Raw genomic sequence first — 26,950 nt, forward strand, 5'->3', positions numbered from 1 at the left:
CTCCTCCTCCTCCTCCTCCTCCTCCTCCTCCTCCTCCTTTGAGGCTATTGTTAATGGAATTGTTTTCATGATTTCTTTTTTAGTGAATTCATTGTTGGTGTGTAGGAAAACTATTGGTTTTTGTGTGTTGATTTTGTATCCTGTCATATGGTAAGTTTTTCTTAACTGAGGGACTGGTGATCTTTTTCCAGATTAGCTGTACCATTTGACGTTTTCACTGACAATGTTTGAGAGTTCGGATTTTTGTATTTTTCTAATAGCTAATGACATGGGACTTTGTTCCATGTATTTATTGGCCATTTCTCTGTCTCCTTTCAAATGTTTATTTGTATCTTTAATCTGATTTTAAATTTGGCTATTTGCCTTTTTATTATTGAGTTGTAAGAGTTCTTTTTTGAATATTCTAGATATATGCCTTTATCAGATAAATGATTTGCAATTTTTTCTTCCATTGCTTGGGTTGTCTTTATGGTCAATTCAGTTTTTAAAAGGATCGAACCCAAGGCCTCACATGAGGAAGGTGCTCTACCACTGAGCTACAACCCCAGCCCTCAATTTTTAAAAAAAAGGTTTCAAAAATTAAGTTTGCACCTAGCTTATATATTATTTTGAGTATATCTATATAACAATATGGTTTGGATGTTTCATGTTTTCCAAAGATCTACGTGTTAAAAGCTTAGTTCTAGGGTGGTGCTTTTGGAAAATGGTTGACCCTTTTGGAAACAGGGCCTAATGGGAGTCCTTAGGCCATTGGGCCAATGTCTTTAGGCCATTGTAGTATATGCCTGAGTATATGTACATGTAAAGTGCCTGTACATGTTGAGTTCAATCCAGCATTGTATATATGTGTATGTGGTTATTGCTTTATATTTATGTTTGCTGTTATGAATGAAATTTTTTCTTTCACGTTTTTATACTGGGTTCAGTAAACTTTTGCTTTCATATCCATCAAAATTTCTAAATTATTTTTGAAGTTTTAAAAGTTGGTTGATGACTTATTATTTTTCCAGATAATTCTAATGCTGATGTAACCATTTTGTTTAGGAGCTGTTGTTCTTATTCATTCTGATTTCTTCTGCCCTGATTCATATGGTCTTCTTCTCTTGGCTCTAGGATTGTCTTTTCACTGATCTCCATGCTCTGGTTTTGCCTCTCTTCAATCTAGCACCCACACTGCCACCATGTGTTCTTTGACATATTAGCTTGATCCAGCCACTGTCTTCGTAAGTCTTTTATTTTTATTGGGTTTCCATTACCTAAAAAGCTTCATCCTGTAGGGTTATGTAAGATCCCTTATACTGGCCATGGTGGTGCATGCCTGAAATCCCAGTGTCTTGGGGAGACTGAGACTGAGGATCACAACTTCAAGGCCGGCCTTGGCAACTAAGTGAGACCCTGTCTTAAAATAAAAAATAAGGGCTGGGAGTGTAGCTCACTGGTAAGGAACTCCTGAGATTCAATTCCCAATGCTTGGGAGAAAAAAAATCAACATAGAAATTATCAATAAGATATTTTTACATTTTTTGTAGTATTTAAAATTTAATGAGTATTTTATGCTTAGTCTACAAATTAAATTTTCTACACCTTTACCTATAACCGTGATGCTTCTGGCTTTGATTTTTCTTTCTTTCTTTCTTTTTTTTTTAATTTTTATTATTGGTTGTTCAAAACATTACAAAGCTCTTAACATATCATATTTCATACAATGGCTTTGATTTTTCTTGCACAATATTGTTCCCTGCCTGGAGGGACATCTCTTATTTGTGCACCTGGAGGACTCTTGCCCATTTAAAAAAATATATTTTTAGTTGTAGATGGACACAATATCTTTATTTTGTTTTTATATGGTGCTGAGGATTGAACCTAGTGCCTCACAAGTCTGAGGCAAGTGCTCCCCCACTGAGCTACAATCCCAGCCCCTCTTGCTCACTTTTAACACTAATCAGGTATCATCTCTCTAGTAAGTGTCCCTTAAAAACAACTGCCCTTCTTTGTTGTTCTTGCCTGTGCTTTCTACGCTTCAGTTGTTAGTGTTATCTCACCAACTGCAATTTGTTCAGTACATGTATTTCTCTTTTGTGAAATCCTAAATATTTTGAAGACAGACTGTGCCTTTTAACCCTCTTTATCCTCTCTAATACCAAGTCTGCCTTATTAAGGTGTTGTATACATGTTTACTGAATGAGTCCTTTGGCTAGAAAAGACAAAACAAAAACTAACAAAACCTCTCTATATAGAAATAAACAGCATTAAAACATGTTAGAAGATGGTATTTTCTTTGAAGACAAAGTTTCACATTTGTGTATAAGATCATCTTTTGAGAGGGAAGGCATAGTGAAACTGCAAACTGGTGTCAGCAGATGAAATGTTTGGCTGAAACAACATTTGTAAAGAAGAAACAAAGTATTGAATTTAAGTGCAAAGTAGAAACTAGAAATACATAAAATGTGGATTGATTCTGTATCACTCAATTTTAGTTTACCATAAACTTCATATGGGACCTAACAGTATGTTGCTGTTACTAAAAAATGTGTTATTTCATATCTTATTAATAAAATATAGGGCCCACATAATGGGAAGTAGTAGTATCATTGTTATCTGCCTCATTTAGACCATTTCTCAAGTGTTGAGTACAGACTCGGGTGCCACATTGGAGGAGGTATGTTGACAAACCCGGAGGCCCTTGCCTTCAAGTTTATAAGTTAGGAAGAACTTAAAGCAGCCTTAAGAACTGTCTTCACTATTTGATAGGCTCTTAGGAGGGAGCAAACTCTTGTCATTTCAGAGACCAGCTGAGTATCAAAGAGTAATTTCTATGTAGGTGGCTTTTACAGATGCAATGACTTTTTTTTTTAACTTTTCTTTTTTTATACCTTTATTTTATTTACTTATATGTGGTGCTGAGGATTGCAGTGACTTTTTAACGAAAACTGCCTCTTCAGATGGTGAACTCTGATTGAAAGTATTCAGCAGAGATAGGTCATGGTCTGTCAAGATAACTATCGAAAGGAATTTTTAATTGGATGGAAACTGTACTTGACTCCTAAGTTTTAGTCAAAGATTCTTTCTTTTCCTTTAATAGGAGTTCTGTGTAATATTAGTAGCTAACATTTATTGAACTCTAATGAACTAGCCAATATGCTTAGTAAATTATAGTGATAATCTTAAGCCTCACAATAATCTTACATAGTAGGTGCTATCTTTCCTATTTCACAAATGAGGAAACTGAGGTATAGAAAAATTCAGTGAATTGCACAAGTTCATATAGTTAGCAAATGGCAGAGGTTGGATTTGAACCCAGGCTATTTGACTCTGGGACCCATGTTGTTATCATCTTTCTGAATAATTTTGACATAGTCACTTAATTAAAATGTGATTTATCCCAGAAATAGAATTACATATTAAGTGGGTATATTTACATTGCCTATCTTTAAAAAACACTTAACAAAAAACTTTGTTTTTCTAAGTATGAATATATACCACTATAAAATTCTAGATACATATAGAATTTGAAAAAAAAATTGTTCATAATCCTACTACTCTTATGTAACTATTGTTAAATAGTTTGATGTTTGCTTATATATAAAATATAAATAATATAAAATTATATAAAATAATTAATTTATAAAACAAAAAAAATTTAAAATAAGGACTGTAGATTGCTTCAGTCATAGGAGCTGGGGAGCACTGAAAGGTGTGGAACTCCCAGCAAGGTTCCAGTTTTCTCACTCCTGGCCCAGTATGGAATCATAATGCCTATTCAGAGCAATAAGGCTCAGTAATGGAAATTAACTCTTTTTTCTCTTGAATAAACAATCTTACATACACTGCTGGTGGGGCTGCAAATTGGTGCAGCCAATATTGGAAAGCAATATGGAGATTTCTTGGAAAATTGGGAATGGAACCACCATTTGACCCAGCTATCTCTCTCCTTGGCAGTCTATACCCAAAGGACTTAAAATTAGCATACTACAGGGACCCAACCACATCAATGTTTATAGCGGCAAAATTCACAATAACTGAACTATGGAGCCAACCTAGATGCCCTTCAATATATGAATGGATAAAAAAAAATGTGGCATATATATACAATGGAATATTACTCAGCAATAAAAGAGAATAAAACCGTGGCATTTGCAGGTAAATGGATAGAGTTAGAGAAGATAATGTTAAATGAAGTTAGCCAATCCCAAAAACCCAAATGCTGAATGTTTTCTTTGATATAAGGAGGCTGATTCAGTGGGATAGGGAGAGGGAGCATGGGAGGAATAGATGAACTCTAGATAGGGCAGAGGGGTTGGAGGGGAAGGGAGGGGGCATGGGGTTAGAAATGATGGTGGATTGTGATGATCATTATTATCCAAAGTACATATACAGAGACACAAATTGGTGTGATATACTTTGTATACAACCAGAGATATGAAAAATTGTGCTCTATATGTGTAATAAGAATTGTAATGTATTTTGCTGTCATAAATAAATTTAAAAAATAATAAAAAATCTTATAATCCAATGATTGAATTAGACATTTATCATTAACATATTAATATAATACTTCAAATTGAGTTTTATTTACTTAATGAAGATTTATTGAGTATTATCACTTCTGTTCCCAACACTTGCACATGTGAGGCACTGGGTTTGATCCTCAGCACCACATAAAAATAAATAAAATAAAGGTATTGTGACCACCTACCGCTGAAAAAATATTTTTTAAAAAATTGCCAGTTGTTTCTGCTGTCATGGAGTGTGCACTCTGGTGAGAAAGACCACAATCAGTCCAGCAGAGTAAAAAATCAGAAATAATCTTGAGAACTATAACTCCAAACCCCTACAAGCTATAGAACTTTACCACCATTCCAGAAAGTTCCCTCATGCCTGAAATGTTCTTCCTGAGATTTTGGATGATGGGCTTCCTTTTGTCCTTCAGATCTCAGGTGCAGTGTCTTTGCCCTGTACTCCTCTCTCCTCCAGGAGCATTTACTGCTAAACCCATAGGGTAGGTTTAGCTGTTCTAGAACTTTATATAAGCAGAGCCTTATCTATTATCTATTTATCTATCTATCTAACTGTCTATCTAGTATGTGAGCTTATGTCTGGTTCCTTTCACACAGCCTGAAGGTATTTGAGATTCATCCATGTCGCATTTGTCAATTCACACCTTTTCGTTGTTGAGTAGTATTTCCATATAGAGATGTACCACCTGGGCTTTTTCTAGTTTCTGGCTATGATGAATGAAGATGCTGTGAACATTGTGATACAAGTCTGTTTGTGGATAGATTTAATTTATCCATCTTGAGACTCAGAAAACTGTTCTAAATCTGATCCCCTTCATATATTTCAAGTCTTTTTTACTTAGATACTGGAATTTCTGTCCATTCTCCATTCCTCTACTCCATTGTGGTTCTCCCTCTTTATTTCTTCACACTGCATTCTGGGTAACATCCTAAGACTTATCTTCAGTTCATGACTCTCTATGTGTGTCTAATCTGGTGTGTAACTTGTTCATTGAGTATTACATTTAAAAATTTTAAAAATATTTCCATACCTAGAATTCTGCTTTTAATTTTTTTCTCTTATTCATGTTTTAGCTATTATTTTCTTATTACCTGTGAATATTCTTGCTCTAAAGTCCCTTTCAGATTCCAGATATGGAAACTTTTGTTTGATGGCTCTATGAACTCATTTTATTAGCTTTAGAGGTTTTTGTTGTTGTTTGGGGATACCAGGGATTGAACCCAGGAGCACTCAACTACCGAGCCACATCCCTAGCTCTCTTTTGTATTTTATTTAGAGACAGGGTCTCACTGAATTGCCTGGTGCCTGGGTAAATTCCTAGGGCTGGCTTTGATCCTCCTGCCTCAGCCTCCCAAGCCACTGGGATTATAGGTGTGCCCCTCTGCTCCCAGCTTGTTGGTTTTGATTCATTTGTAAGCCCTTTTCCAGGGACTGGTCTTAGAATAGGTCTTCCATGGAAATCTTGCTAGAAACATATATAATGTAGACCATACTTCTGTAATTGACTTTGTCTAGTTAACAGCAGAGTTCAGCAATTGTGAATCAGTCTTAATTCATTTTCTTGGCTTTGGGTTTCCTTTTGTTAGGGGAGTGTAAACTTGGGCCCTGTCTCTGCACAGCATGGCTCCAGGCTCTGTCTTCTCTTTTGGTGCTCTGTTTATACTCTAAGCCTGTAGGGCAGGTGGCTTGCCTACCCCATAGTGGAAAAACTTTTTCAGGTCCCTGTTCTTGGACAGAGCAGCACTCTTTTGGGTCCCAATGTGTCCTAGGCCTGTGACCTCGACTTCTGCCCCCAGTGCTAGGGCTGGTCTGAGTTGTGGTCTCTACCTGGTTTCCACTTCCATTTCTGATATCTGATGATTTCTTTTTTTCTCTCTCTCAGCTCGACTGCATATTAATTTTTTTATCTTTTCAGTTGTTTTTCCCCAGAATTTGTGTTATTTAGAGTAGGAAAGGAAAGTCTTTTTATATCTACTCAAAATTCTTTTAAACAGATGTCTCTTTATACAAGTTATTTAATCTCATTAAGCCTGTTTCCTATTCAATAAAAGCACTAGAAAAAGTATATTTGAAGTACTTAGCACAGTTTCTAAACCAAAGTAAATGTTTTTAAAAACAGCATAGCCAGTATATTACCATTTTTTATTCTTATTGTCACAATTGTTGTGATGCCATTTTTTTATTCCAGTAGCTGAATATCTCTATAGACATAGGTATAATCTACATTGTTGTAAATATAAAATTATTTTAGTAAAGTTTGTGAAACTTTAAAAAAGTGATAAAAACAGGACGCATTGGGAAACCCTGAGTCATAGAAAAGGTATGGCAGTTAGGCAGGGCGCTGTAGATTTGCTCTGTCTTTGTTCAGTTGAGGTTTGGGGCCAGAGCCCACGCAATGATTGCTCAGCAACATGCTAGACTGACACAATATTTATAGAAACTGTAAGTTTATTGCTAATATTTAAAAGTGGTAACATTCCTTGTAAAATTCAGATCCCTGAGTGATCTTGATTAGCACAGTATCTGACTACACTGGGCCTTCTTCCCACGAGGAATCCAACAGCGTGTGCTGAGTGGTTATTGCCCTGTGTTCTTCCTGCCACTGAGGCCAAGGGCCACTGACCAGTTATTATCACACTTTTACTGATTTTTTTTTTTTTCGTACCAGGGCTTGAACCCAGGGGCTTTTAACCACTGAGCCACATCCCTGCCCTTTTGTATTTTTTATATTGAGGCAGAGTCTTGCTGAGTTGCTCAGGGCCTCACTAAATTACTGAGGCAGGCCTTGAATTTAGATCCTCCTGCCTCAGCCTCCCACATGTGCCACCATGCCCAACTTGTTGTTTTTAATAGTATAGAAATAACACTGTATACTCATTTGTTTATCAGAAATGAGGAAAACAAAAGATACATGGTAAAAGCCACATGTGCTAAGATAAAGGCAAAGGGACTATTTTGTGGTATGCTTCTTTTATCTTCATTAACCTTCCTGGTCCTATGGCATTTGTTTGAAACTTCCTTCTGGGCATCTTGGATATTTGTTTTAGTCAGCTTTTACTCCAGAAGACCTGACAAGAACAATTTTAGAGGAGGAAAAGTTTATTTGGGTCTAGTAGTTTCAGAAGTCTCTGTCCATAGCCAGCCAGCTCTGTTGCTCTGGGCCTGAGATAAGGCAGCACATCATGGTGGAAAGGCTGGGAGGAGGAAAGCAGCTCAAGACAGGACAACCCAGAAGCTGGGAGAGACAACTTCTCTCTCACCAAAGACAAAATACATACTCGGAAGGCTTGCCCCAAAGACTCACCTCCTCCAGCCACACCCTACCTGCCTAGTCCCCACCCAGTTAATCCCTGGGGGTATTAGTGCACTGATCTGAGTAAGGCTCCCACAGTCTAATCATTTCACTTCTAAACTGTTGCACTGTCTCCACATGAGCTTTTGGGGAACTCCTAATATCTAAATCATCACAATATCCAAGTGTCACCTTTTTCTTTTTTCATCCCTTGTTGTTCTTCCCCTTTCGTGCTGCCCCTGCCTTACCTTGTAGAAACTGAGGCAATTTCTTTGGAGAACTACTGATCAACAGAAACTTCTGGAGCAACAGGAAAATATTTATTTTCAAGCCCATTTCCTCTGCCTCTACTGCCCACACCTGCCAGAAGAGTAAAACAGTCACCCCACCAACTGATAGATGATTAAGTTTTTATTTTTTATTTTTTTTTTATTCAGCTGGTAGGAGATTAAAGGTTTAAAGTTCAAACACTTTTTTTTTTTTCCAGTGTGTGTGGTACTGGGGATTAAACCCAGGATGTTCTACTACTGAGGTACATCCTCAGCCCTTTTAATTTTTATTTTGGAGCAGGGTCTTGTTAAGTTGTGGAGGCTAGCCTCAAACTTGTGATCCTTGCCTTAGCCTTCCAAGTAGCTGGGATTGAGGGCTTGTGTGACCACGCCCCGCTAAACTGCAAACACATTGAGAAAGAATCATTAACTAATCAATTCATTTACTAGTTAATCAATAATCCAAGGTGAAGGTCTAGCTTATTCTGTTTTGATTAATAAGATTTTATATCATTAAGGGAACCCTGGGTAACTGTCAGAGGGCTAGGGAGTTTTTGGTGGGAAGGATGAAGATAGAGATGGAATGAAAAAGTACAAAAATGAAAAAAATTCTATTGTTTGTGGAAATTTATAGCAGTTGTTTTAGTTTGTGGGTATAAGGATTGTAGGTGGAAGTTTTTAGGGGAAAACTTGTTTATACATAGGGTTTATATTCTGTATGTAAATATATTTTTGATGTTTGTTTTGCAGGTTGTGTGATTAGTAAAATGCTTTCCTAAACAGTAAAAAGTTGAAGATGTCTAGACAGAATTTAGTGGCTTTGACAGTGACCACCCTTCTGGGAGTGGCTGTGGGGGGATTTGTCCTATGGAAAGGCATCCAGCGACTCAGGAGTAAGACAAGTGGTGTGACCCAGGAGCAGCAGCAGCAGCAGCAGCAGCAGCAGCAAGAGCAAGTGACACCAAGGAGAGAGCAGCCCCCTTCAGAAGAGCACCAGCTGCCCTCTGGTGTTCCCAGAGCCTCCTGGGAGGAGAGAATTCTCCATGCAGATGTGGTGACAGTGTCTCAGGAGGCAGAGTGGGATCAGATTGAGCCCTTGCTCAGGAGCGAGTTAGAAGAGTTTCCAGTACTTGGAATCGACTGTGAGTGGGTAAGTTAAAAAGCAAAAAATTAAATAAAAAACGAAACACAGACCTGTTCTGTTTTTCTGACTAGGTGCTTTGGCTGGTCAGGTAGGAAGGCTGAATGGAGAATTAGTTTGTTCCCAGCTTGTGGGTAGATTTTGGCAGATGAAGCTGCTGCTCTTCTTAGGATAGAGGAATACTTATGATTTTGGATTCTGGAGTTGGATGAACCTTCTTGAGTTCCATTTTCACTGATTATTCTGTGAACTCGAATAAGCTGCTTAGCTTCTTAGCTCTCTGAGTCTCAGTTTACTTATTTGTCTGTAATAAGGGTGTAATGGTACCTATATCCAGTACAAAGGCTTCAGTATAGTTTTAACATATAGAAAGTGCTCATTAAATACTAGTTGCAATCAATATTTTTGTTTTTTTACTGGCGATTGATCCCAGGGGTACTTTAACACCGATCTCCAATTCCCAGTCCTTTTTATTTTTTTATTTTGAGACAAGGTCTCACTAAGTTGCTGAGCATCCAACAAAGTTGCTGAGGCTAGTCTCAAACTTGGCAATACTCTGGCCTTAGCCTCCCAAATTGCTGGGATTACAGCAGTGTGCCACCATGTCCAATTTATTGTTGACTTTTGTATATATTGAATTCATGCTGGATGCCACGTCTCCCTTCAGATGACTTCCTTTCCCAAATTGCTGTAATATAAAAACTTCATGAAAAAAGGCTTTGATAAAAATCTATGCAAACAAAACAAAACGTAATACAGTAGGTTACAGGTATTCCCTATTTTTTTGTTTTCTAGAAGAGTTTGTGTAAGATCTACATTCTTTTTTCCTTAAATGTTTAGTTAGAGTCTATTGGTGAAGCCATCTGAAATTTTCTTTTAAAGAAAGTTTTAAAATTATGAGCTGTTCATATTTTCTGTTTTTTATGTGTCTGTTTTAGCAAGTTTTATTTTTTTGTTGTTGTTTATTTGCTTGTGGTGCTGGGGATTGAACCTGGGGCCTTGAGCATGCTAGGCAAGCACTCTACCACTGGTCCACATCCCCAATATCTCAGTTTTTTTTTTTTTTTTAAACCTTTATTTTATTTATTTATTTTTATGTGGTGCTGAGAATCGAACCCAGGGTCTCGCACATGCTAGGCGAGCGCTCTACCACTGAGCCACAACCCCAGCCCCCACAGTATCTCAGTTTTGATAATTTTTAGTCTTTATTTTTTATTTTATTATTTATTTTTATTGAAATATATCTTTTAAATGTTTAAATTATTTGCATAAGCTTGTTCATAATATCCTCTGACAATTTTTTTCCTGTTTGATAAATAATATAAAGAAGTCTTTTTTCATTCCTGACTTTGCTATTCACACTTCTCTCCTTTTCTCTTTTTTTTTTAACATTTATTTTTCAGTTTTTGGTGGACACAACATCTTTATTTTATTTTATGTGGTGCTGAGGATCGAACCCAGCGCCCCACGCATGCCAGGCGAGCGTGCTACTACTTGACCCACATCCCAGCCCCTCTCCTTTTCTCTTGATTATTTCTTCCAAGAGTTTAGTCTTTTCAAAGAAACAACTTTTGACTTTGTTAATCTTCTTTGTATTTTGTTTCATCAAGTTCTGCTCTATTATCTCTTTTCCTCTACTTTCTCAAGTAGAATTTCCTTTTCTTTTTTTAATGTAAATTTTTAAATTTATATATGACAGCAGAATGCATTACAATTCTTTTTTAAAAACATATTTATTTTTTGTAGTTGTAATTGGACACAATAACTTTATTTTATTTATTTATATGTGGTGTTGAGGATCGAACCCAGGGCCTTGCATGTGCGAAGCGAGCACTCTACCGCTGAGCCATAACCCCAGCCCCTACAATTCTTATTACATATATAGAACCAATTTTTTATATCTCTGGTTATATACATTTATTCTTTAGCCTACTTTAATTCGACATCCTTCCATAATGTTCCACTCATCAAATTGAAGACTTGCTTTTTAATCCAGTGGACACTTCTTGGGACTCTCAAAAGCATCTGCACAACTCCTTTACATGACTTTTTCTGCTTGGCTTTCATGCACTTGTGCTCTCCTGTCTGCTCTTTGCTGCTTTCCGATTTGTCTTGGCAATACTCCTGCCTTAGCCTCCCAAATTGCTGGGATTACAGCCGTGTGCCACCATGGGGTCAAACCCTGGGCCATGTGCATGCCAGTCAGGTGCTCTACTAGTGAGCTACACCCTTTCCCCCTCTTTTCCCTTTTCTGATCTCCCTTCTACTTAGCATCTAAATATTGACGAAACTCAGATGGTTTATCTACCCCAGGAATTACAAACTCAGATGCTTATAAGGTCCAAATGGGTAAGGTGAATGAATGATGTAGAGTGATGGTATTTTCAGCTATCCTTAAATTCATAAAGAAATATGTTCCTTCTCATTTTCTCTTTTCCTTTTTTATTTTGGTACCAAGAATTGTACCTAGGGCACTTTACCACTGAGTACATCCCCAGACCTTTCTCTCTTTTTTAAAAAAAATTTTTCCCCCACAATACTGGGGATTGATCCCAGGGATGCTGTATCACTGAAGCTCTGTCCCTTTTTATTTTGAGACAAGAGTCTCACTAAGTTGCTTACAGGCATGCTGTACCACACCCAGCTCATTCTTTCTTTAGACGTGAGGACTTCTTGGGCTATCTTCCAATTTCCTACTTTTGATAGAGAAGTGGATCCTGGGAAACAGTGGTGTACAAATATGAGGACAGCTAGCTTCAGTGTTGAGAAGACATTATGGTGAATTCTAATTAATGTCTCATGAATGAAGAAGCTGCTATGTTGTTTAAGCCAAGTATTGCCAGATTGTCCAGTCTTGAAAAAGAAATTTAGAATATGAATTTTTTAAAATGTGAATTCTACTAATTTAAAAATTCTGGCATAAGTTTTTAAATATGTGAAGGCCCCAAAAGAATAAATATGTGTGTGTATAAATAAATAAATAAATATATATATATATATCAACAGGCACTAATTTATGCCCTATATTTCATGTTCTTATTATCTAATTTTATAGCTTTAGATATCATTTATATGCTAATTGGTCTTAAAAATAGAATGTCAATCTTTTATGTCCACCTATCTACTTGACATCTGCTCTTAAATGTCTAATAGTGATCTCAAACTTAACATGTTCCTGCCAGGCACAGTGGTGCACACTTGTAATCCCAGCTTCCCAGAGGCCAAGACAGGAGGATCACAAGTTCAAGAACAGCCTGGGAAATTTAGGGAGATGCTATCTCAAAATAAAATTTTGAAAAAGGGGTAGGGATGTACCTCAGTGGTAGAATATTTGCCTATCATATGTGAAATCCTGGGTTTAATCCACAGTACTACAAAAAAATAACAGCAAAAAAACCCCTCAATATGTTCCTAATAGAACTCTGGATTTTTCTTCTTAAATGTGTTATTCCTACTTTTCTGTACAATCAAGGACAATCAGGGAACCCTTCCCCTCTCTTAAGAGTTGTCCAACCGTGGGGCTGGGGTTGTGGCTCAGTGGTAGAGCACTAGCCTAGCACGTGAATGGCCCTGGGTTCGATCCTCAGCACCACATAAAAATAAATAAATAAAATAAAGGCATTGTGTCCAACTACAGCTAAAAAATAAATATTAAAAAAATAAGAGTTGTCCAATGGTGATATAATTGAACATCAGACAAATAGGCAGTTATGGTATGCTAAATTTTTTTTTTTTTTAGAGAGAGAGAGAGAGAATTTTAATATTTATTTTTTTAGTTATCGGTGGACACAACATCTTTGTTTGTATGTGGTGGTGAGGATCGAACCCCGGACCGCACGCATGCCAGGCGAGCGTGCTACCGCTTGAGCCACATCCCCAGCCCATATGCTAAATTTTTTAACATTCTGTGTCGCATCACACGAGTAAACTGGTCAGGGTCACTCCAAATGAATTTGGGGACTAAATAAAGACACACACACAGACACAGAAAGTACCTTTTCTTTGGGTTTAGTGACCACTCCTCAGCTACAGCTCCCACAAGGGGGCAAGACAGGCAAGAAAGAGTGGGGAACACATGCTGAACCTTTTTATTGGGGAAAAGCCATTCAAATGAGGCAAGGGATCAGGTTTCAGGGGGTTGAGTCTAGCTTCTTCATGTCTTGCTGTCAGTAGGTTGACTGACATCTAGGAAGGCCACGCCCATCTCATGAGCTGTGTGGGGATCTTAGGCAGATCCAGCGAAAAGAAACATCTGTCACCCGCCCAAACAGAGGCAACATCGGTTCAGTCCACTTTGTGTACTCAGTGCTTATAGTTCACACACACACAGCCCACGGCTGGCTTGCTGCATCTCCACATTCTCATTGCTCAAAGCTAAGGGGCGCTCTATTCCTATGTGGCAGCTCCTGACAATACTATAGTTTGTTAATAAATGTTTATAGTATGTTAAATTTCTTGGCAAGATATATGAAAATTCAATATATGAAATGGTTATCCAAAGCAGGAATTAGCAAAACATGCTACCAGACAGAGGCATGAGTTTCCAGATACCCCTGAGTTGCCCATGGTAAGGTGTACAAAATGGGGCTCCTGCCATGTTTTAGAAGCCATTTGCCTTTTGCCTTTGGAGGTAGAGATGAAGATGTTACTAAGTACCTTTCTGGCTGGTGACTCCTGCCTGATTGTTTCTGGAGATTTACTGCATATGTCCTTGCTAACAGGTGCAAATAATTGATGCAATAAAGAGTGAGCTAAATAAAGGTTATTTTCCCAAGAGCATCCTTCTGCAGGCCCAGGCCTCAAGCCTGCTTGAAGTTCACTTCTTTCTTCTTATGGTTAACCCCTCCCTTTCCCACTTAACAAGTATTATTGATGCTATTTCCAACATATATATCGAATCCATCTACTTCTCTGTATCTCCTCTGCTATTTCCAAAGCCTCAAGTATCTTGCATCTAGACTATTGCAGAAGCCTCCTGACTGGCCTACCTGCTTTAACTCTTGTGCATCTTCAGTCCTTCTCCAGAGAGTTTCCAAAATGGTCTTTTAGCCTGGCATGGTGGTGCACACCTATAATACCAGTGGATCTGGCGGCTGAAGCAGGCGGATTACAAGTTCAAAGCCAGCCTCAGCAATTTAGTGAGGTCCTAAGCAACTCAGTGAGACCTTGTCTCTGAATAAAATTTAAAAAAGAGCTGGGAATGTGGCTCAGTGGCTGAGTGCCCCTGAGTTCAATCTCTGGTACCAAAAAGAAAAAAAAAAAAGGAAGACAGGGCTGGGGTATAGCCTGATGCCCTGGGTTGGTTTCCATAGGAAAAAAAAAAAAAAAAAAAGCAGATCACATCAGTCCTCCATTTAAAAACCCTTCTAATTGCTTAAAATAAAATTCAGATGTCTTAGTTACATTCTCTCTCTTTTTTTTTTTTTTCTGATTTTGTCTCCTTACTCTTTTCCCATCCTTTCATATTATTCTCCAGCCACACAGGTTGTACAGGGCCACTTGAACAGGGAAAACTTATTTCTAAAAGCCTCAGGCTAAATTTAACTGATTTGTTAACTCCACAGACTATATTCCTTAGTTAACCTGTGCCAGCCCAGAATATGGTCCCATATCATTTTTTACTCTCTGCTGCCATCATGGGGTCATTTAAAGACTCCTAGGCCTTGCCAGAGACTTAACAGCTCTCAGTTTTTACTGAAGCTAAAATGGATTACCCTTTGACTCTCAGGAAGAAAGTTCTCTAACCCTATGTTCTTTAAATGAATCACTGAAACAGTAGAGTGTTATAAATTTCATCTGTAATGACTGATAACATAATTCATTTAAAATTATTACTTTTGTGTATTTTTAATTTATTTATTTATTTTAATTAGGTATATATGATAGCAGAATGCATTTTGTTTCATTGTACACAATTGCAGCACAACTTTACATTTCTGTGGTTGTACACAATGTAGCATCACACCATATGTGCAGTCATACATGTACCTAGGGTACAATGATGCCCATCTCATTTTGCGTATATTTAATAGTGTATACAGGAGTAGGGGTGTAGCTCAGTGATAAAACACATACTTAACATGCATGAGGCTCTGGGTTCAATCTCCAGTCCACAATATGTATATAATGCAGTAGTACCACATTACATGTATGTGATTTATAAATAAATATACATGTACAGTCATGTGCCACTTATTGAAAATAATATATTCTAGAAATGTCTCATTAGGCAACTTTGTCATTATGTGAGCATTATGGTGTGTGGTATGGTTAGTCACTTGTTGTGGCCTTTTGATGCAATCCAGAGATGCCATAAACAGGAGATTGTATGAGGCTGCTACTGGAGGAACATGACATACGTCTTACAGTAAACTTTTTTTTATAAGTAGGAGTACAGTCTAAAATAATAAAAATGTGATATATATAAACTAGTAATATAGTTGTTTGTTATTATGTTATTGTTGGTGGTAGTATTTTTGCAGTATTAAGAGGTTGACCCCAGGGGTGCTTTATCACTGAGCTACATCCCCAGCCTTTTTTATGTTTAGACAGAATCTTGCTAAGTTGCTAAGGCTGGCTTTAAACTTGTGATCCTCTTTCCTCAGCCTCTTGAGTCACTGGGATTACAAGTATGCACCAGCACACTTGGCTTATTCATTTATTATTATCAAGTATTATGTACTATACTTAGTGGTATGTTTTAAACTTTTTGATATGTATTTTTATTTTAAAATATTACATAATTTTGCATATTTATGGAGTACAGTGTGATATCTCAATACTTGAATAGAGTGTGCAATGATAAGATCAGGATAATAGACATTCATTACCTCAAATGTATCTTATCTTTGTGTTGGGTGTGCTTTATTTTATGACTGGCATTCTGTAGGTTTCTTTATACCAGCATCACTACAAATATGTGAGTAATGCTTTGTGCTATGATGTTACAATGGCTATATGTCCATCACTGTGTGACAGGAGTTTTTCAGCTCCATTATAAACATATGGGACCACCATTGTATATGTGACCCATATTATTGACTGAAACATTACATGGCATATGACTGTATATTGTGTATATCTCAAAAATTTTTATGTGGGTTAAATAATTCTTAAAAAACCCCAGAGACCACATGATTAAATGATACTAATGAAATAAAGAAAAAGGGGAAATATGAGAAATAAAAACTGGGCATCTTATTCTTTAAGCTAAATTGCCTTTCTAGAAAAATTACACTTCTAATTGTGCATTCAATGTAAATTGGAATCATAATTATACATTTGGATGCCTAGTGAGTAAACTGATTAAAATATATTGGATCTTCAACACAGTACAGAAGCACTATTAAAAAGGCATATGTATTGGCCCTGGGTTTGAGCCTCAGCACCACAGAAAAATAAATAAGTAATATAAAGGTATTATGTCCAACTATAACCAAAAAATAAATATATTTTTTAAAAGGCATATGTATGTTTGTATTTAGTTGTATATTTTATTTATTGGACCTGATGTGCAAAGGTCAAGCCTTAAGAATTTGCAGGGGGTTTTATGCCAAATTAGCAGTACTACATATTAGAAGTAGAGAGCTATAGCCTTTTCTAAGGCAGGGCAGATATACATTGAGCATCCCTAATCTGAAAGTCTAAAATGCTCCAAAATCTGAAAATTCTTGAGTGCTGACATGATACAAGTGGAAAGTCCACACCTAACCTCATGTGACAGGTCATAGCCAAAATGCAGCTGTGCTAATAATATTGTACAAAATTACCTTTAGGTGGTATATATAAAGTATATATGAAACATAAATGAATCTTATGTTTAGACTTGGGTCTCATCCTCAAGATATTTCATTTTATATGCAATTATTCCAAAATCTGAAAAAAAATCTAAATCCAAAATACTTCTGGTGTCAAGATTTTTGGATAAGGGATATTCAGCCTGTATTACAGGGGGAGAAAGCTGCTTATTAATGAAAAAGGCAGTTTTGCCACATCAAGATGGATTGGTATAGAACAAAAACCAATATTCAGTTCTCTTTTTGTTTGTTTGTTTTGTTTTTTGGTACTGGGGATTGAGCCCACACTGAGCCATATCTTCAGTCCATTTTATTTTTTATTTTGAGATGGGGTCTTATTAAGTTGTTTAGGGCCTTGCTAAATTGCTGAGGCTAACCTTAAACTTGTGATCCTTCTTCCTCAGCCACCCGAGTCACTGAGACTACAGTTGTGTGCCACCACACCCAGAAGTAGTCATATTTCTTCTAAGTCTTTTGGATCTTGACTGAGATAGACACCATAGAGATTACACTGGCATGGTTTGTTTTAAGAGTATAGAACTACTACTTATTTGTAAAGCAGTGCCTGAGAAGAAATTCTAAGGCTTGTATGAATTAACTCATATTTTACTTAGCATTAGGGGAGAATTTGAGGGCCAAGACTCTCAAATATTTTATTTTTAACAGCAGCTCTTTGTGATGCTCGTTTCTCTCTGTGACTTTGGTTAGCTCAACTATGAAATATTCCTGCTGATTACTTGTGACACTGTTTGAATCACTCCTTTGGTATTTGCTGTGTCGTTTTCTGTGTTTGTCAGCTTGTGTTTCTAATGTCTGCTGCACCTCCTGTGAGGTTGTATGTTCCTAAATCAGGAACCATGCTTCCATAATCATGTCTGTGATGGCACTGTGCAGTGCCTTGCACATAGGTAGTGTGGCAGTGAGAGAGCCTGGCACAGGGTCTTTCAACCTCTCCATTTTTCACATTTTGGGCAGGTGATTTTTCATTGTGAATGGCTAGTCTGTACAGTGTGGGATGTTTAGCAGCGTTCTGGCCTCTACCTACTAGATCCCAGTGCACTTCTTTTTCCCATATGTGACAGCCAAAATTTTCTCCAGACATTACCAAATTTCCTTTGGAGGGAAAAATCACTGTCCTTTGAGAAGTATTTCTCTAGAGACTGGGAAATTTAGGTTATAGTCCTGGCTTTATTATTAAGTCATCATATTTGGTCAAACTGTTTCACCTATAGGCCTTAAGTTTCCTCTCCTGAAATATGAGAAGGATTGGAATTTATTGGGAACCTCATTTTGGAGCCCATGGATAGTTTTTTGGTTTTGGTACTGGGGATTGAACCCAGGGGTGCTTGACCTTTACCAGTGAGCTGCATCACCATTCCTTTTTATTTTTTATTTTGAGACAGGATCTCTCTAAGTTTCTGAGGCTGGCTTCACACATGTGATCCTCCTGTCTTAGCGTCCTGAGTTGCTGGGATTATGGGACTGTACCTCTATGCTCAACATCCCATGGATAGTTTTAGGGAATCTTTAAACTCTTAAAAATATATGTGAATTTTGTATATAAATTTTTCTAGGGATAACATTTTAGCTTTTAGTATTTTTTCAAATTGACCTCTGACCCCCAAAAGATGAAACCTAGGTCTAAATATGAATAATACATGAAATTATTTTTCTCTTAACATATAAATGTCCTAACTTAATGCTCAATATCCATTTTTATCTTTATGACCACTATTTAGATAAGAAATGCTGAGAAAGCACTTTGTGCCACCAGGGTTTGTTTTATTGGCAGGTACCACTTATTTACACAGCTGTATTTCCTACCTATTTTTAAAAATCAGTTTTTGAGAGTGTGATGATAAGGTAAGTGTGTGGTGTTGCTGGTATGTGTGTCCGAAAGTCTGGATGATGAAGAGAACATGGTCATTTGGCACTCTACTCCTTAGCCCTCTTTTCTAGTACTGTGTCGGACTCTGCCAATGTGTGTCCCAGAGTGCCTCTTTGTCAGCTGGCCACTATTTATGGACTGCTCATGTTTCAGGGCTACAGTTGGGCTCTCAGGAAGCTTTATTTAGGTTGCTGCTTCACAGTGTCCATTGTGTTTGTTAGTACTTACTCTCCTTGGATTTAACCCCAAATCTGGTTGGCTTCTCTCTTTGGGAAGTTTAAGATGTGCCTCTTAGCCTTACCCCACCCCACCCTTGCCCCCAGTTTTGTGTTGTGCTTACTGCTCTTTAGTGGTATGAACCGCAGATCATGGTCTTTCTTGCTCTGTTGCAGGTGAATCTGGAAGGCAAAGCCAGTCCTCTGTCACTGTTACAGATGGCCTCACCAAGTGGCCTGTGTGTCTTGGTTCGCTTACCCAAGCTGATCTGTGGAGGTAAAACACTACCAAGAACGTTATTGGACATTTTGGCAGATGGCACCATTTTAAAAGTTGGAGTGGGATGTTCAGAAGATGCCAGCAAGCTTCTGCAGGATTATGGCCTCATTGTTCGGGGGTGCCTGGACCTCCGCTATCTGGCCATACGGCAAAGGTATGATTGACATGAACGCTAGGCTACCCACAGCTGTGGGGCAAACATTTTAGCAAGATTTGTAGATTATTGGAAATCGATAATGAAATCTTTGAAATTCTTTAGAAACCCAGAGGATTCTGAAGTGCATATTGAACTTATAAGATTATTTCAACTTCTGAGACCACTTTAGTTACCTAGAATTTGTCATTTTTGTGTATGGTGCTGGTGTTTGAACCCACGGTCTTGTGCATACTAAGCAAACACTGTAATACTGAGCTATATCCGCAGGCCTTTTTATTTTTTTGAGACAGGGTCTCATTGAGTTGCCCAGGCTGACCTCAGATTTGGGATCCTCCTTCCTCAGCTTCACGAGTAGCTGGGATTATAGGTGTGTGCCACCATGCCTGGTGAATTTGTCTTTTTTTGATGAAATGTCAGTAAAGTATCACTATAAATTTACAAACTGGCTAAATTAGGGCTGCAGCTTTTTTTTTTTTTTCCCACATGAAAATTCAATTTTAAATCCAGAAGATTTAATTGTAAGTATCAGTATTTCTGGCTTTTCTTGAAAATTTAAATGAGTCCAGAGTTCTTGAGGGCAATAATGGGCCAGATAGTGATTGTCCCCTTTAATGAACATGCTCTTTTAAATTTATCAGAATCTCTACCATTCCCATTATAACCCCGACTCATCCTGATAAGCTTTTGAGTTTGCAAACCTTGCTTTAGGCTAAAAATTATGGTAGAGCTAGCACTTGTCTGGGAGGAAGAGTGATTTCCCTTTTCCTTAGAATTCTATTCCTATGGAAATTCTATTTCAACTTGTTTTTTCCAGGGGTCATGTTTCCTCCTCATGTGTTTGTACCAGCCCTCCTTTATAATGACAGGAGCTGAAACAGCTCTTCTTGCCTCAAGTGACACTGACACTAAAAGGTGGGAGGATTTGACAAGCTTCAGAGATGGCCTGATTAAAATCTGTGCTTATCATAGTTTTTTAGTATAAAATGAATTTTTAAAAAAATATTTTTAAAATTGTGGATGGATCTTTATTTTATTTATTAATTAATTTATTTGTGGTACCTCACACATGCTCTACCACTGAGCCCCAGCCCCAGCCCTCAGTGGTAGAGCACTCACTTAGCATGTGTGAAGCACAAGGTTCGATCCTTAGCACCACACAGAAGTAAAATAAAGGTATTGTGTCCATCTACAACTTAAAAACATATATTTTTAAAAAGTGAATTTTTAGTTTGGTTTATATGCAGAAATCTCTTGTAAGTACACATTTTTTTCTATACATTTTGTTTCATTAAAATATTGCTATAAAAATGAAAATTCTGTAAAAAATATTTTAAAGATAACAGCAAAAGCTACCTTTTATTAAGGCCTCCCATATTCTGTGCCATGTATAGAAGCTAAAGGTTGACTTGGGAGCAGACTATGTGTGGGAGTCCCAGTGCTGCCACTCACTAGCTTTGTGAAGTTTGGCAAGGCACTAACTTCTCTGTTCCTCAGTTTCTTTATCTATAAGAGATAGCAGTGTTTCCACCTTGTAAGACTGGTGTGAGGATTAAATCAGTTAAACTCTGTAAAGAACTTAGTGTTCGACATGTACAGTACTATGTAAATTTTAACTGTTACTTTCTTCATCATTATAGCTGCTTGATTTTCCTTTTAGATCTTTTTCTATGCATTTATTCTTACCTATATGAACACATAGAAATTGAAGGTACATTGAATTCTCTTTTTGACTAAATACAGAATGATCAAGTGTCAAAATAAGAATTTAGCCATAGCTGAATATTATTTTGAATTTCTCCAGAAATAAGAATAAAACTTATCAGACCTTTCCTTTTTTTTAAGGACATCAGAATTTTAAAAACTATTGGGGCTGGGGTTGTAGCTCAGTGGTAGAATGCTTGCCTAGCACTCTATGTGTGAGGCCCATGGTTCAATCCTCAGCACCACATAAAGATGAATATATAAAGTAAAGGTATTGTGTCCATATACAACTACAAAAAATATTTTAAAAAACACTTTTATTGAGCACTTTAGTAATAAACTTAAAATTTTTGACATAGTATATTTGATATTAGAGGTAAGACTCAAACTCAGTATTAACAGCTGTTAGATTCTCCTGTTGTTGACTATGGTAAGTAGTTATTTCTTTCAGCTGACTAGGAAGTTAGATGGAACTGACATAACTAAAGGTAGCAAGATTTTAGGGGGACAACTGCTATCTTCTTACTCTTTAGACTTTTTTAAGAGACAGGGTTTCACTATATTCCCCAGACTGGTCCAAACTCCAGTGCTTCAACAATCTTCCTGTCTCCAGGCTCCCAAGTAGCTGGGACTATAGGTGTGCATCACTGTGCCTAGCATCTTTAGATTTTTTTATTGTAGTGGTTGTTGTATATGATTTTGAAATCTTTTATTGAAAAACATAAAGTGGAAAAAGTGGCATTTTTAAAAAAATATTTTTTTAGTTGTGGATGGGTATAAGACCTTTATTTTTTTATATGGTGCTGAGGATCGAACCCAGGGCCTCTCACATGCCAGGCAAGTGCTCTACCACTGAGCTACAACTCCAGCCCTGGCATTTTGTTTTTAATTCATCCTCAAGAAATGTGAAATCTTCCCAAATGTTACATTAAAAAAAATTTAATCATTCAAGTGGAATTATTAAATAACTAAAAATTAAATATTGTCTTCAATGAGGGTAATGATTTTAAGAAATAGAAGTACCCATGCTTGTAAAACTACACAGCTGTTAAAAAGGATGAAGTGAGAACATTTGTATTATCTGCCATGGAAGGAAGTACATAGTACATTAAGAATAGAGCAAGTTGCAAAGCAGAGAACAAAGCAAATACCAAAATAAGACATTTTCTCCTTTACCTATAACCATCTGTTGTTTTTTGTGCATAGAAAAAACATGGAGGGGTGACATTGTTAAGAGTAGTTATTTCTGAGGAGAGAAAATATGGGTGAATGCATGGAGGAGTTTCCTTTTCACCCATTGTATTTCTCTGTCATTTGAGTTTTAATAATAAGCATTCACTTCTGTTGTAATTTTTTTGGTACTGGGTATTGAACCCAAGGCCATGCTCATGTTGTGCACATGCTTACCACTATGCTACAACCCGGCTCCTACTTTTATATTTTATTTTATTTTAGTACTGAGGATTTAACTTAACCACTGAGCTACAAGCTCTGCCAGTGAGCATTTGACTTTTTTTTTTTTTGAGACAGGTCTCTCTAAATTTCCAAGGCTGGCCTTGAACTTGCAATTCTTCTGTCTGAGCCTCCTGAGTAGCTGGGATTATAGGCATGTGTTACATGTGTTCTTAATTTCATATTTGTTTTTGATCTTTGGACAAATTACATTTTTGTACCACTTTGTGGCAATTTTAATCAGAATTTTTTTAAAGCCCACAAAGTGTAGTTTATATTATTAGTTTTTGAACTTTTACCTCTTCAGTGAAAATAACCTTATCACTTTTTCAGATTTAAGAAGTAATGCATAGGGGTTGGGGTTGTGACTCAGTGGTAGAGTGCTTGCCTAGCATGTGCGAGGCCCTGGGTTCGATCCTCAGCACCACATAAAAGTAAATAAATAAAACAAAGGTATTGTGTCCAACTACAACTAAAAAATAAATATTTTTAAAAATAAATAAAATAAAGGTATTGTGTCCATCTATAACTAAAAATATTTTAAAAAAAGAATACATAAACACTATTGATAGGCATTTAGGTTGTTTTGTTTATAATTCTTTCCTATTGTAAGTAGTGCTTTAGTGAAGATCATTTTATGTACTTTTGTCTTTAGGATAAACTCCCAGAAGTGGAATTGTTGGATCAGAGAATTTTCATGTTCAAAGTTTTGACAGTTGTTTATTATTAAACTGTTTTTCACAAAGGCTAAAAAAAAGTACCATTCACAAATTTTATTTTTGTATTTGTTTAGTTATTAATTTTTGAGTGTGGCATTAGGGATTGAACCTATGTCCTCATGTATGCTAGGCAAGCACTAGGCAAATCACTGAGCCACATCCCCAGCCCATTCATTCACAAATTTTAAATGATATTGCCTGATTCTTCAGTCTTCATTGACACTGTATACAGTTTTTTAAAAAACTCTTTGCACTCTAATAGATAACAAATTATCATTTTATTTGATGTCTAGTGATTATTGGTCCTCTGTTTATTATTGGCCATTTATATGTCATTTTTTAATTTTCCTGCTCATATTCTTTGCTCATTTTTTGATATATGATTTTTTTTTATTGTAGGAAAAATTTGCTGTGTAATGGACTTAGCCTGAAATCACTTGCTGAAACAGTTTTGAACTTTCCCCTTGACAAGTCCCTTCTACTTCGTTGCAGCAACTGGGATGCTGAGAATCTTTCAGAGGATCAGGTACTTCTTATCAGAATAGTGGAAGAATAAAAGTCATTGCCTCAGAAATATAATTGTTTTTAAAATTCTGATTTTCACGTGTGATATAAGTAATAGGTAGAGATGCCTTAAAATAGACTTAGAATCTGGTGATACTCAAGATACTCAAGATAATGTACCTGCCACTTTAAATAAAAGATTAGTCTCTATTATATTTTATTTTTGAGCATTTATTATGTGCCAGGAATTTCAGAAAATGTAATTTTTTATGAATACAAATTAATAATTAATGAAAAATGTAGTGTTATTTAAGACATCACATAAGAAACAGTAAGTGGTTACCTGCCCTAACCGCCTCATTCCTAATTCCTCTTCCTTCTTATCAGAAGAAATTTCTTTCTGGTAGTTTCCAGGATATTTCTAAATTACATGCATTGCTCTTTCTTATTGTACATATATCTTTTGAGTTTTTACTATAGAAGATATGATTTAGTAGTCTTGCAATTTCCTTATGTTCAACCCAGTATTTATTCCCTATCCCATTCTCCTAATGTAGGTAAATTATCATTTTTATTAGTTAATATAATATAAATCATCCGTGTGTGTGTGTGTGTGTGTGTGTGTGTGTGTGTGTAGAGGACTTTCTTTATTTTTTGAGGTGCTGGGGATAAAAGCCAAGGCCTTGGTCTTGAGAGGCAAGCACTCTCCCAGCCCTTCCACTATTGATATTGCTATTTTTTATAACTAAGTAACATGGTAAACTACAATGTTATTTTTTCTTACACACTTTTTGTTTTCCCAGGAACAATATTTATTATATTTTTTCTTGCTTCGTGTTCTATATAACTATGAATTGTTTTAACCTTCACCTCTTTGCCAGAACTATAGATCTGCTCTTGGCTGGTTCAGACACATCAGGTGGACTACTCATTTGGTTTTCTCGTGGAGCCATCCCCCTGTGGATGACAGATGACAGATCCCTCCCAGGACTGATTGTACTCTAAACCTGCTGCCCACCTCTCATCCTGGAATTTTGCTTCTAGCATCAGCCCAGGGATTCCCTTCACCTCTCTTCTATAGTTGATCTTATATTTTCTAAATTCCAGGCCTTTTCCCTTTTTTATCTTGGTGGCATACATTTATAACAGCTTCCTGAGAAAGGGAGCACTGGGATGTGATTTATGACACCTACCTGTCTGAAAAATACTTGGTTTCCCTTTCTCTTAATAAATAATTTGACTGAGGATAGCATTTTAGGGTAGAAATACTTTTCTTTCAGAACTTTGAAGGCAGTGCTCCTTGTCATCTAGCTTCCAGTGTTGATGTTTAGTGTATGATTTCTTTTTCTTTCTGGAACATTTCTTCTCCTTAGTTTTTTGAAATTCATGAGGACAAACATGATGGTTAGGCCATTTTTCATTCATTTTGTTTTAATTCAGTGAACCCTTCAGTCGAGAAGCTAATGTCTTTCAGTTCAGGGAATTATTCTCAAATTATTTCTGAAAATGTTGTAGTCTACTTTTCATTTTTAGAACTCATATATTTTTAGTATACTGGAAATTGGACTCCATGAACTGATCTTCTAATTTTCTTGGAGAAATATTTTCTCTTGTATTTTCCATCTCTTTTTTTTTCTTTTATCTTCTGGGAAATTTCTTCAAATTTATCTTCTAGTTTTTCTATTGAATTTTTAATTATTCCTTATCATGTTTTTAAACCACAAGAACTCCTTGGTCATCTTTAAGTATTCACCTTTAAGTATTCACCTTTAAAATAGTTTTCTGTTTCTTTTTTTTAATGGGTATAATATCATATCTTAGAATATTAAAGATTTCTGAAGTTTTCTTTGCTTCCTGAATTGTCTCTTTTTTCTCTGAGTTCCTTATTAAAAATGTTTTGGTCTTTGTCTTTCATGTTAAAGGTTTTTCTCAAATGTTCATAACCTAAGTTATCTATTCACGTTTAAGGAGGAGACGTAAAGAGCTGATCAGATCAAATAGCTGATGAATGGATAAATAAAATGTGATATAACCATACAGTGGGATATTATTATTCATAAAAGTGGTGCATTCTGTAACATTGATGAATCTTTAGCGTTATGCCAAGTGAGAAAAATCAGTCACAAGGGATCTCATAGTGTGTGATTCCATTTGCATGCAGTATCCAGAATAGGTAAATGTGTAGAGACAGAAAATAGATAGGTAGTTGCCTAAGTTTGGGGAACTCAGATAAGAATATAAGATTTCTCTTTGGGGTGATGAGGATGTTCTAAAGTTGATTCTGGTGATAGTTGCACCACTTCATAAGTACACTAAAAATCATGAGTTAGATACTTTTAAAATGAGTGAATTATATCTCAGTAAAGCTAGCATATAAAAAATGTTGATTGATATTGAAAGTGGCAAAGTGACATATACATGCTCTGTGTGGTTCTTTTTTTAAATTTTTTTGGTACTAGAGATTTAACCCAGGGGTGCTTTACCACAGAGCTGCTTCCCCAGTCCTTTTTGCTTTTTCATTTTGAGACAGGGTCTCACTAAATTGCTGAGGCTGGCCTCAAACTTGTGATCCTCCTGCCTCAACCTTCCATGTCGCTGGGATTATTGGCATGCACTACCACACTGTTTTTTTGTTTTTGTTTTTGTTTTGGTCCTGGGAGATTGAATCTAAGAGCACTTAACCAACTGAGCCACATCCCCAGGCCCCCCCAACCTTTTTTTTTAAAAAAAGTATTTATTTTTAGTTGTAGTTGGACACAATACCTTTTTTTTTTGAACTCACCATTCTTATTTCTTTTTTTAAAATTATTTATTTATTTATTTGTTTTTATTGGTTGTTCAAAACATTGCAAGCTCATGATATATCATCTTTCATACATTTGACTCAATTGGGTTATGAACTCCCATTTTTACCCCAAATACAAATTGCAGAATCACATCGGTTACACACTCACATTTTTACATAATGGCATATTAGTGACTGTTGTATTCTGCTACCTTTCCTATCCCCTACTATCC

General features: G+C 36.5%; 1 protein-coding gene across 5 annotated transcripts in view; it reads left to right on the forward strand.

The window, feature by feature from the left end:
• The window catches only part of Exd2 (exonuclease 3'-5' domain containing 2), a 52,357-nt gene that overhangs the window by 10,561 nt on the left and 14,846 nt on the right, over positions 1-26,950 (forward strand). For 2 of the 5 annotated variants that reach the window (XM_015490538.2, XM_015490521.2), the window contains 4 exons: positions 1,114-1,223; positions 8,830-9,229; positions 19,297-19,553; positions 23,828-23,954. In XM_015490538.2, the coding sequence (XP_015346024.1) occupies positions 8,876-9,229; positions 19,297-19,553; positions 23,828-23,954 (738 nt within the window). In that variant the 5' untranslated portion in view covers positions 1,114-1,223; positions 8,830-8,875. The remainder of the gene's footprint in view (positions 1-1,113; positions 1,224-8,829; positions 9,230-19,296; positions 19,554-23,827; positions 23,955-26,950) is intronic. The other 3 variants (XM_015490545.2, XM_015490530.2, XM_048798570.1) reach the window with 2 other exon arrangements.

Source organism: Marmota marmota, unplaced genomic scaffold (assembly GCF_001458135.2).
Source record: "Marmota marmota marmota unplaced genomic scaffold, marMar, whole genome shotgun sequence".
Taxonomy (NCBI): Eukaryota; Metazoa; Chordata; class Mammalia; order Rodentia; family Sciuridae; genus Marmota; species Marmota marmota.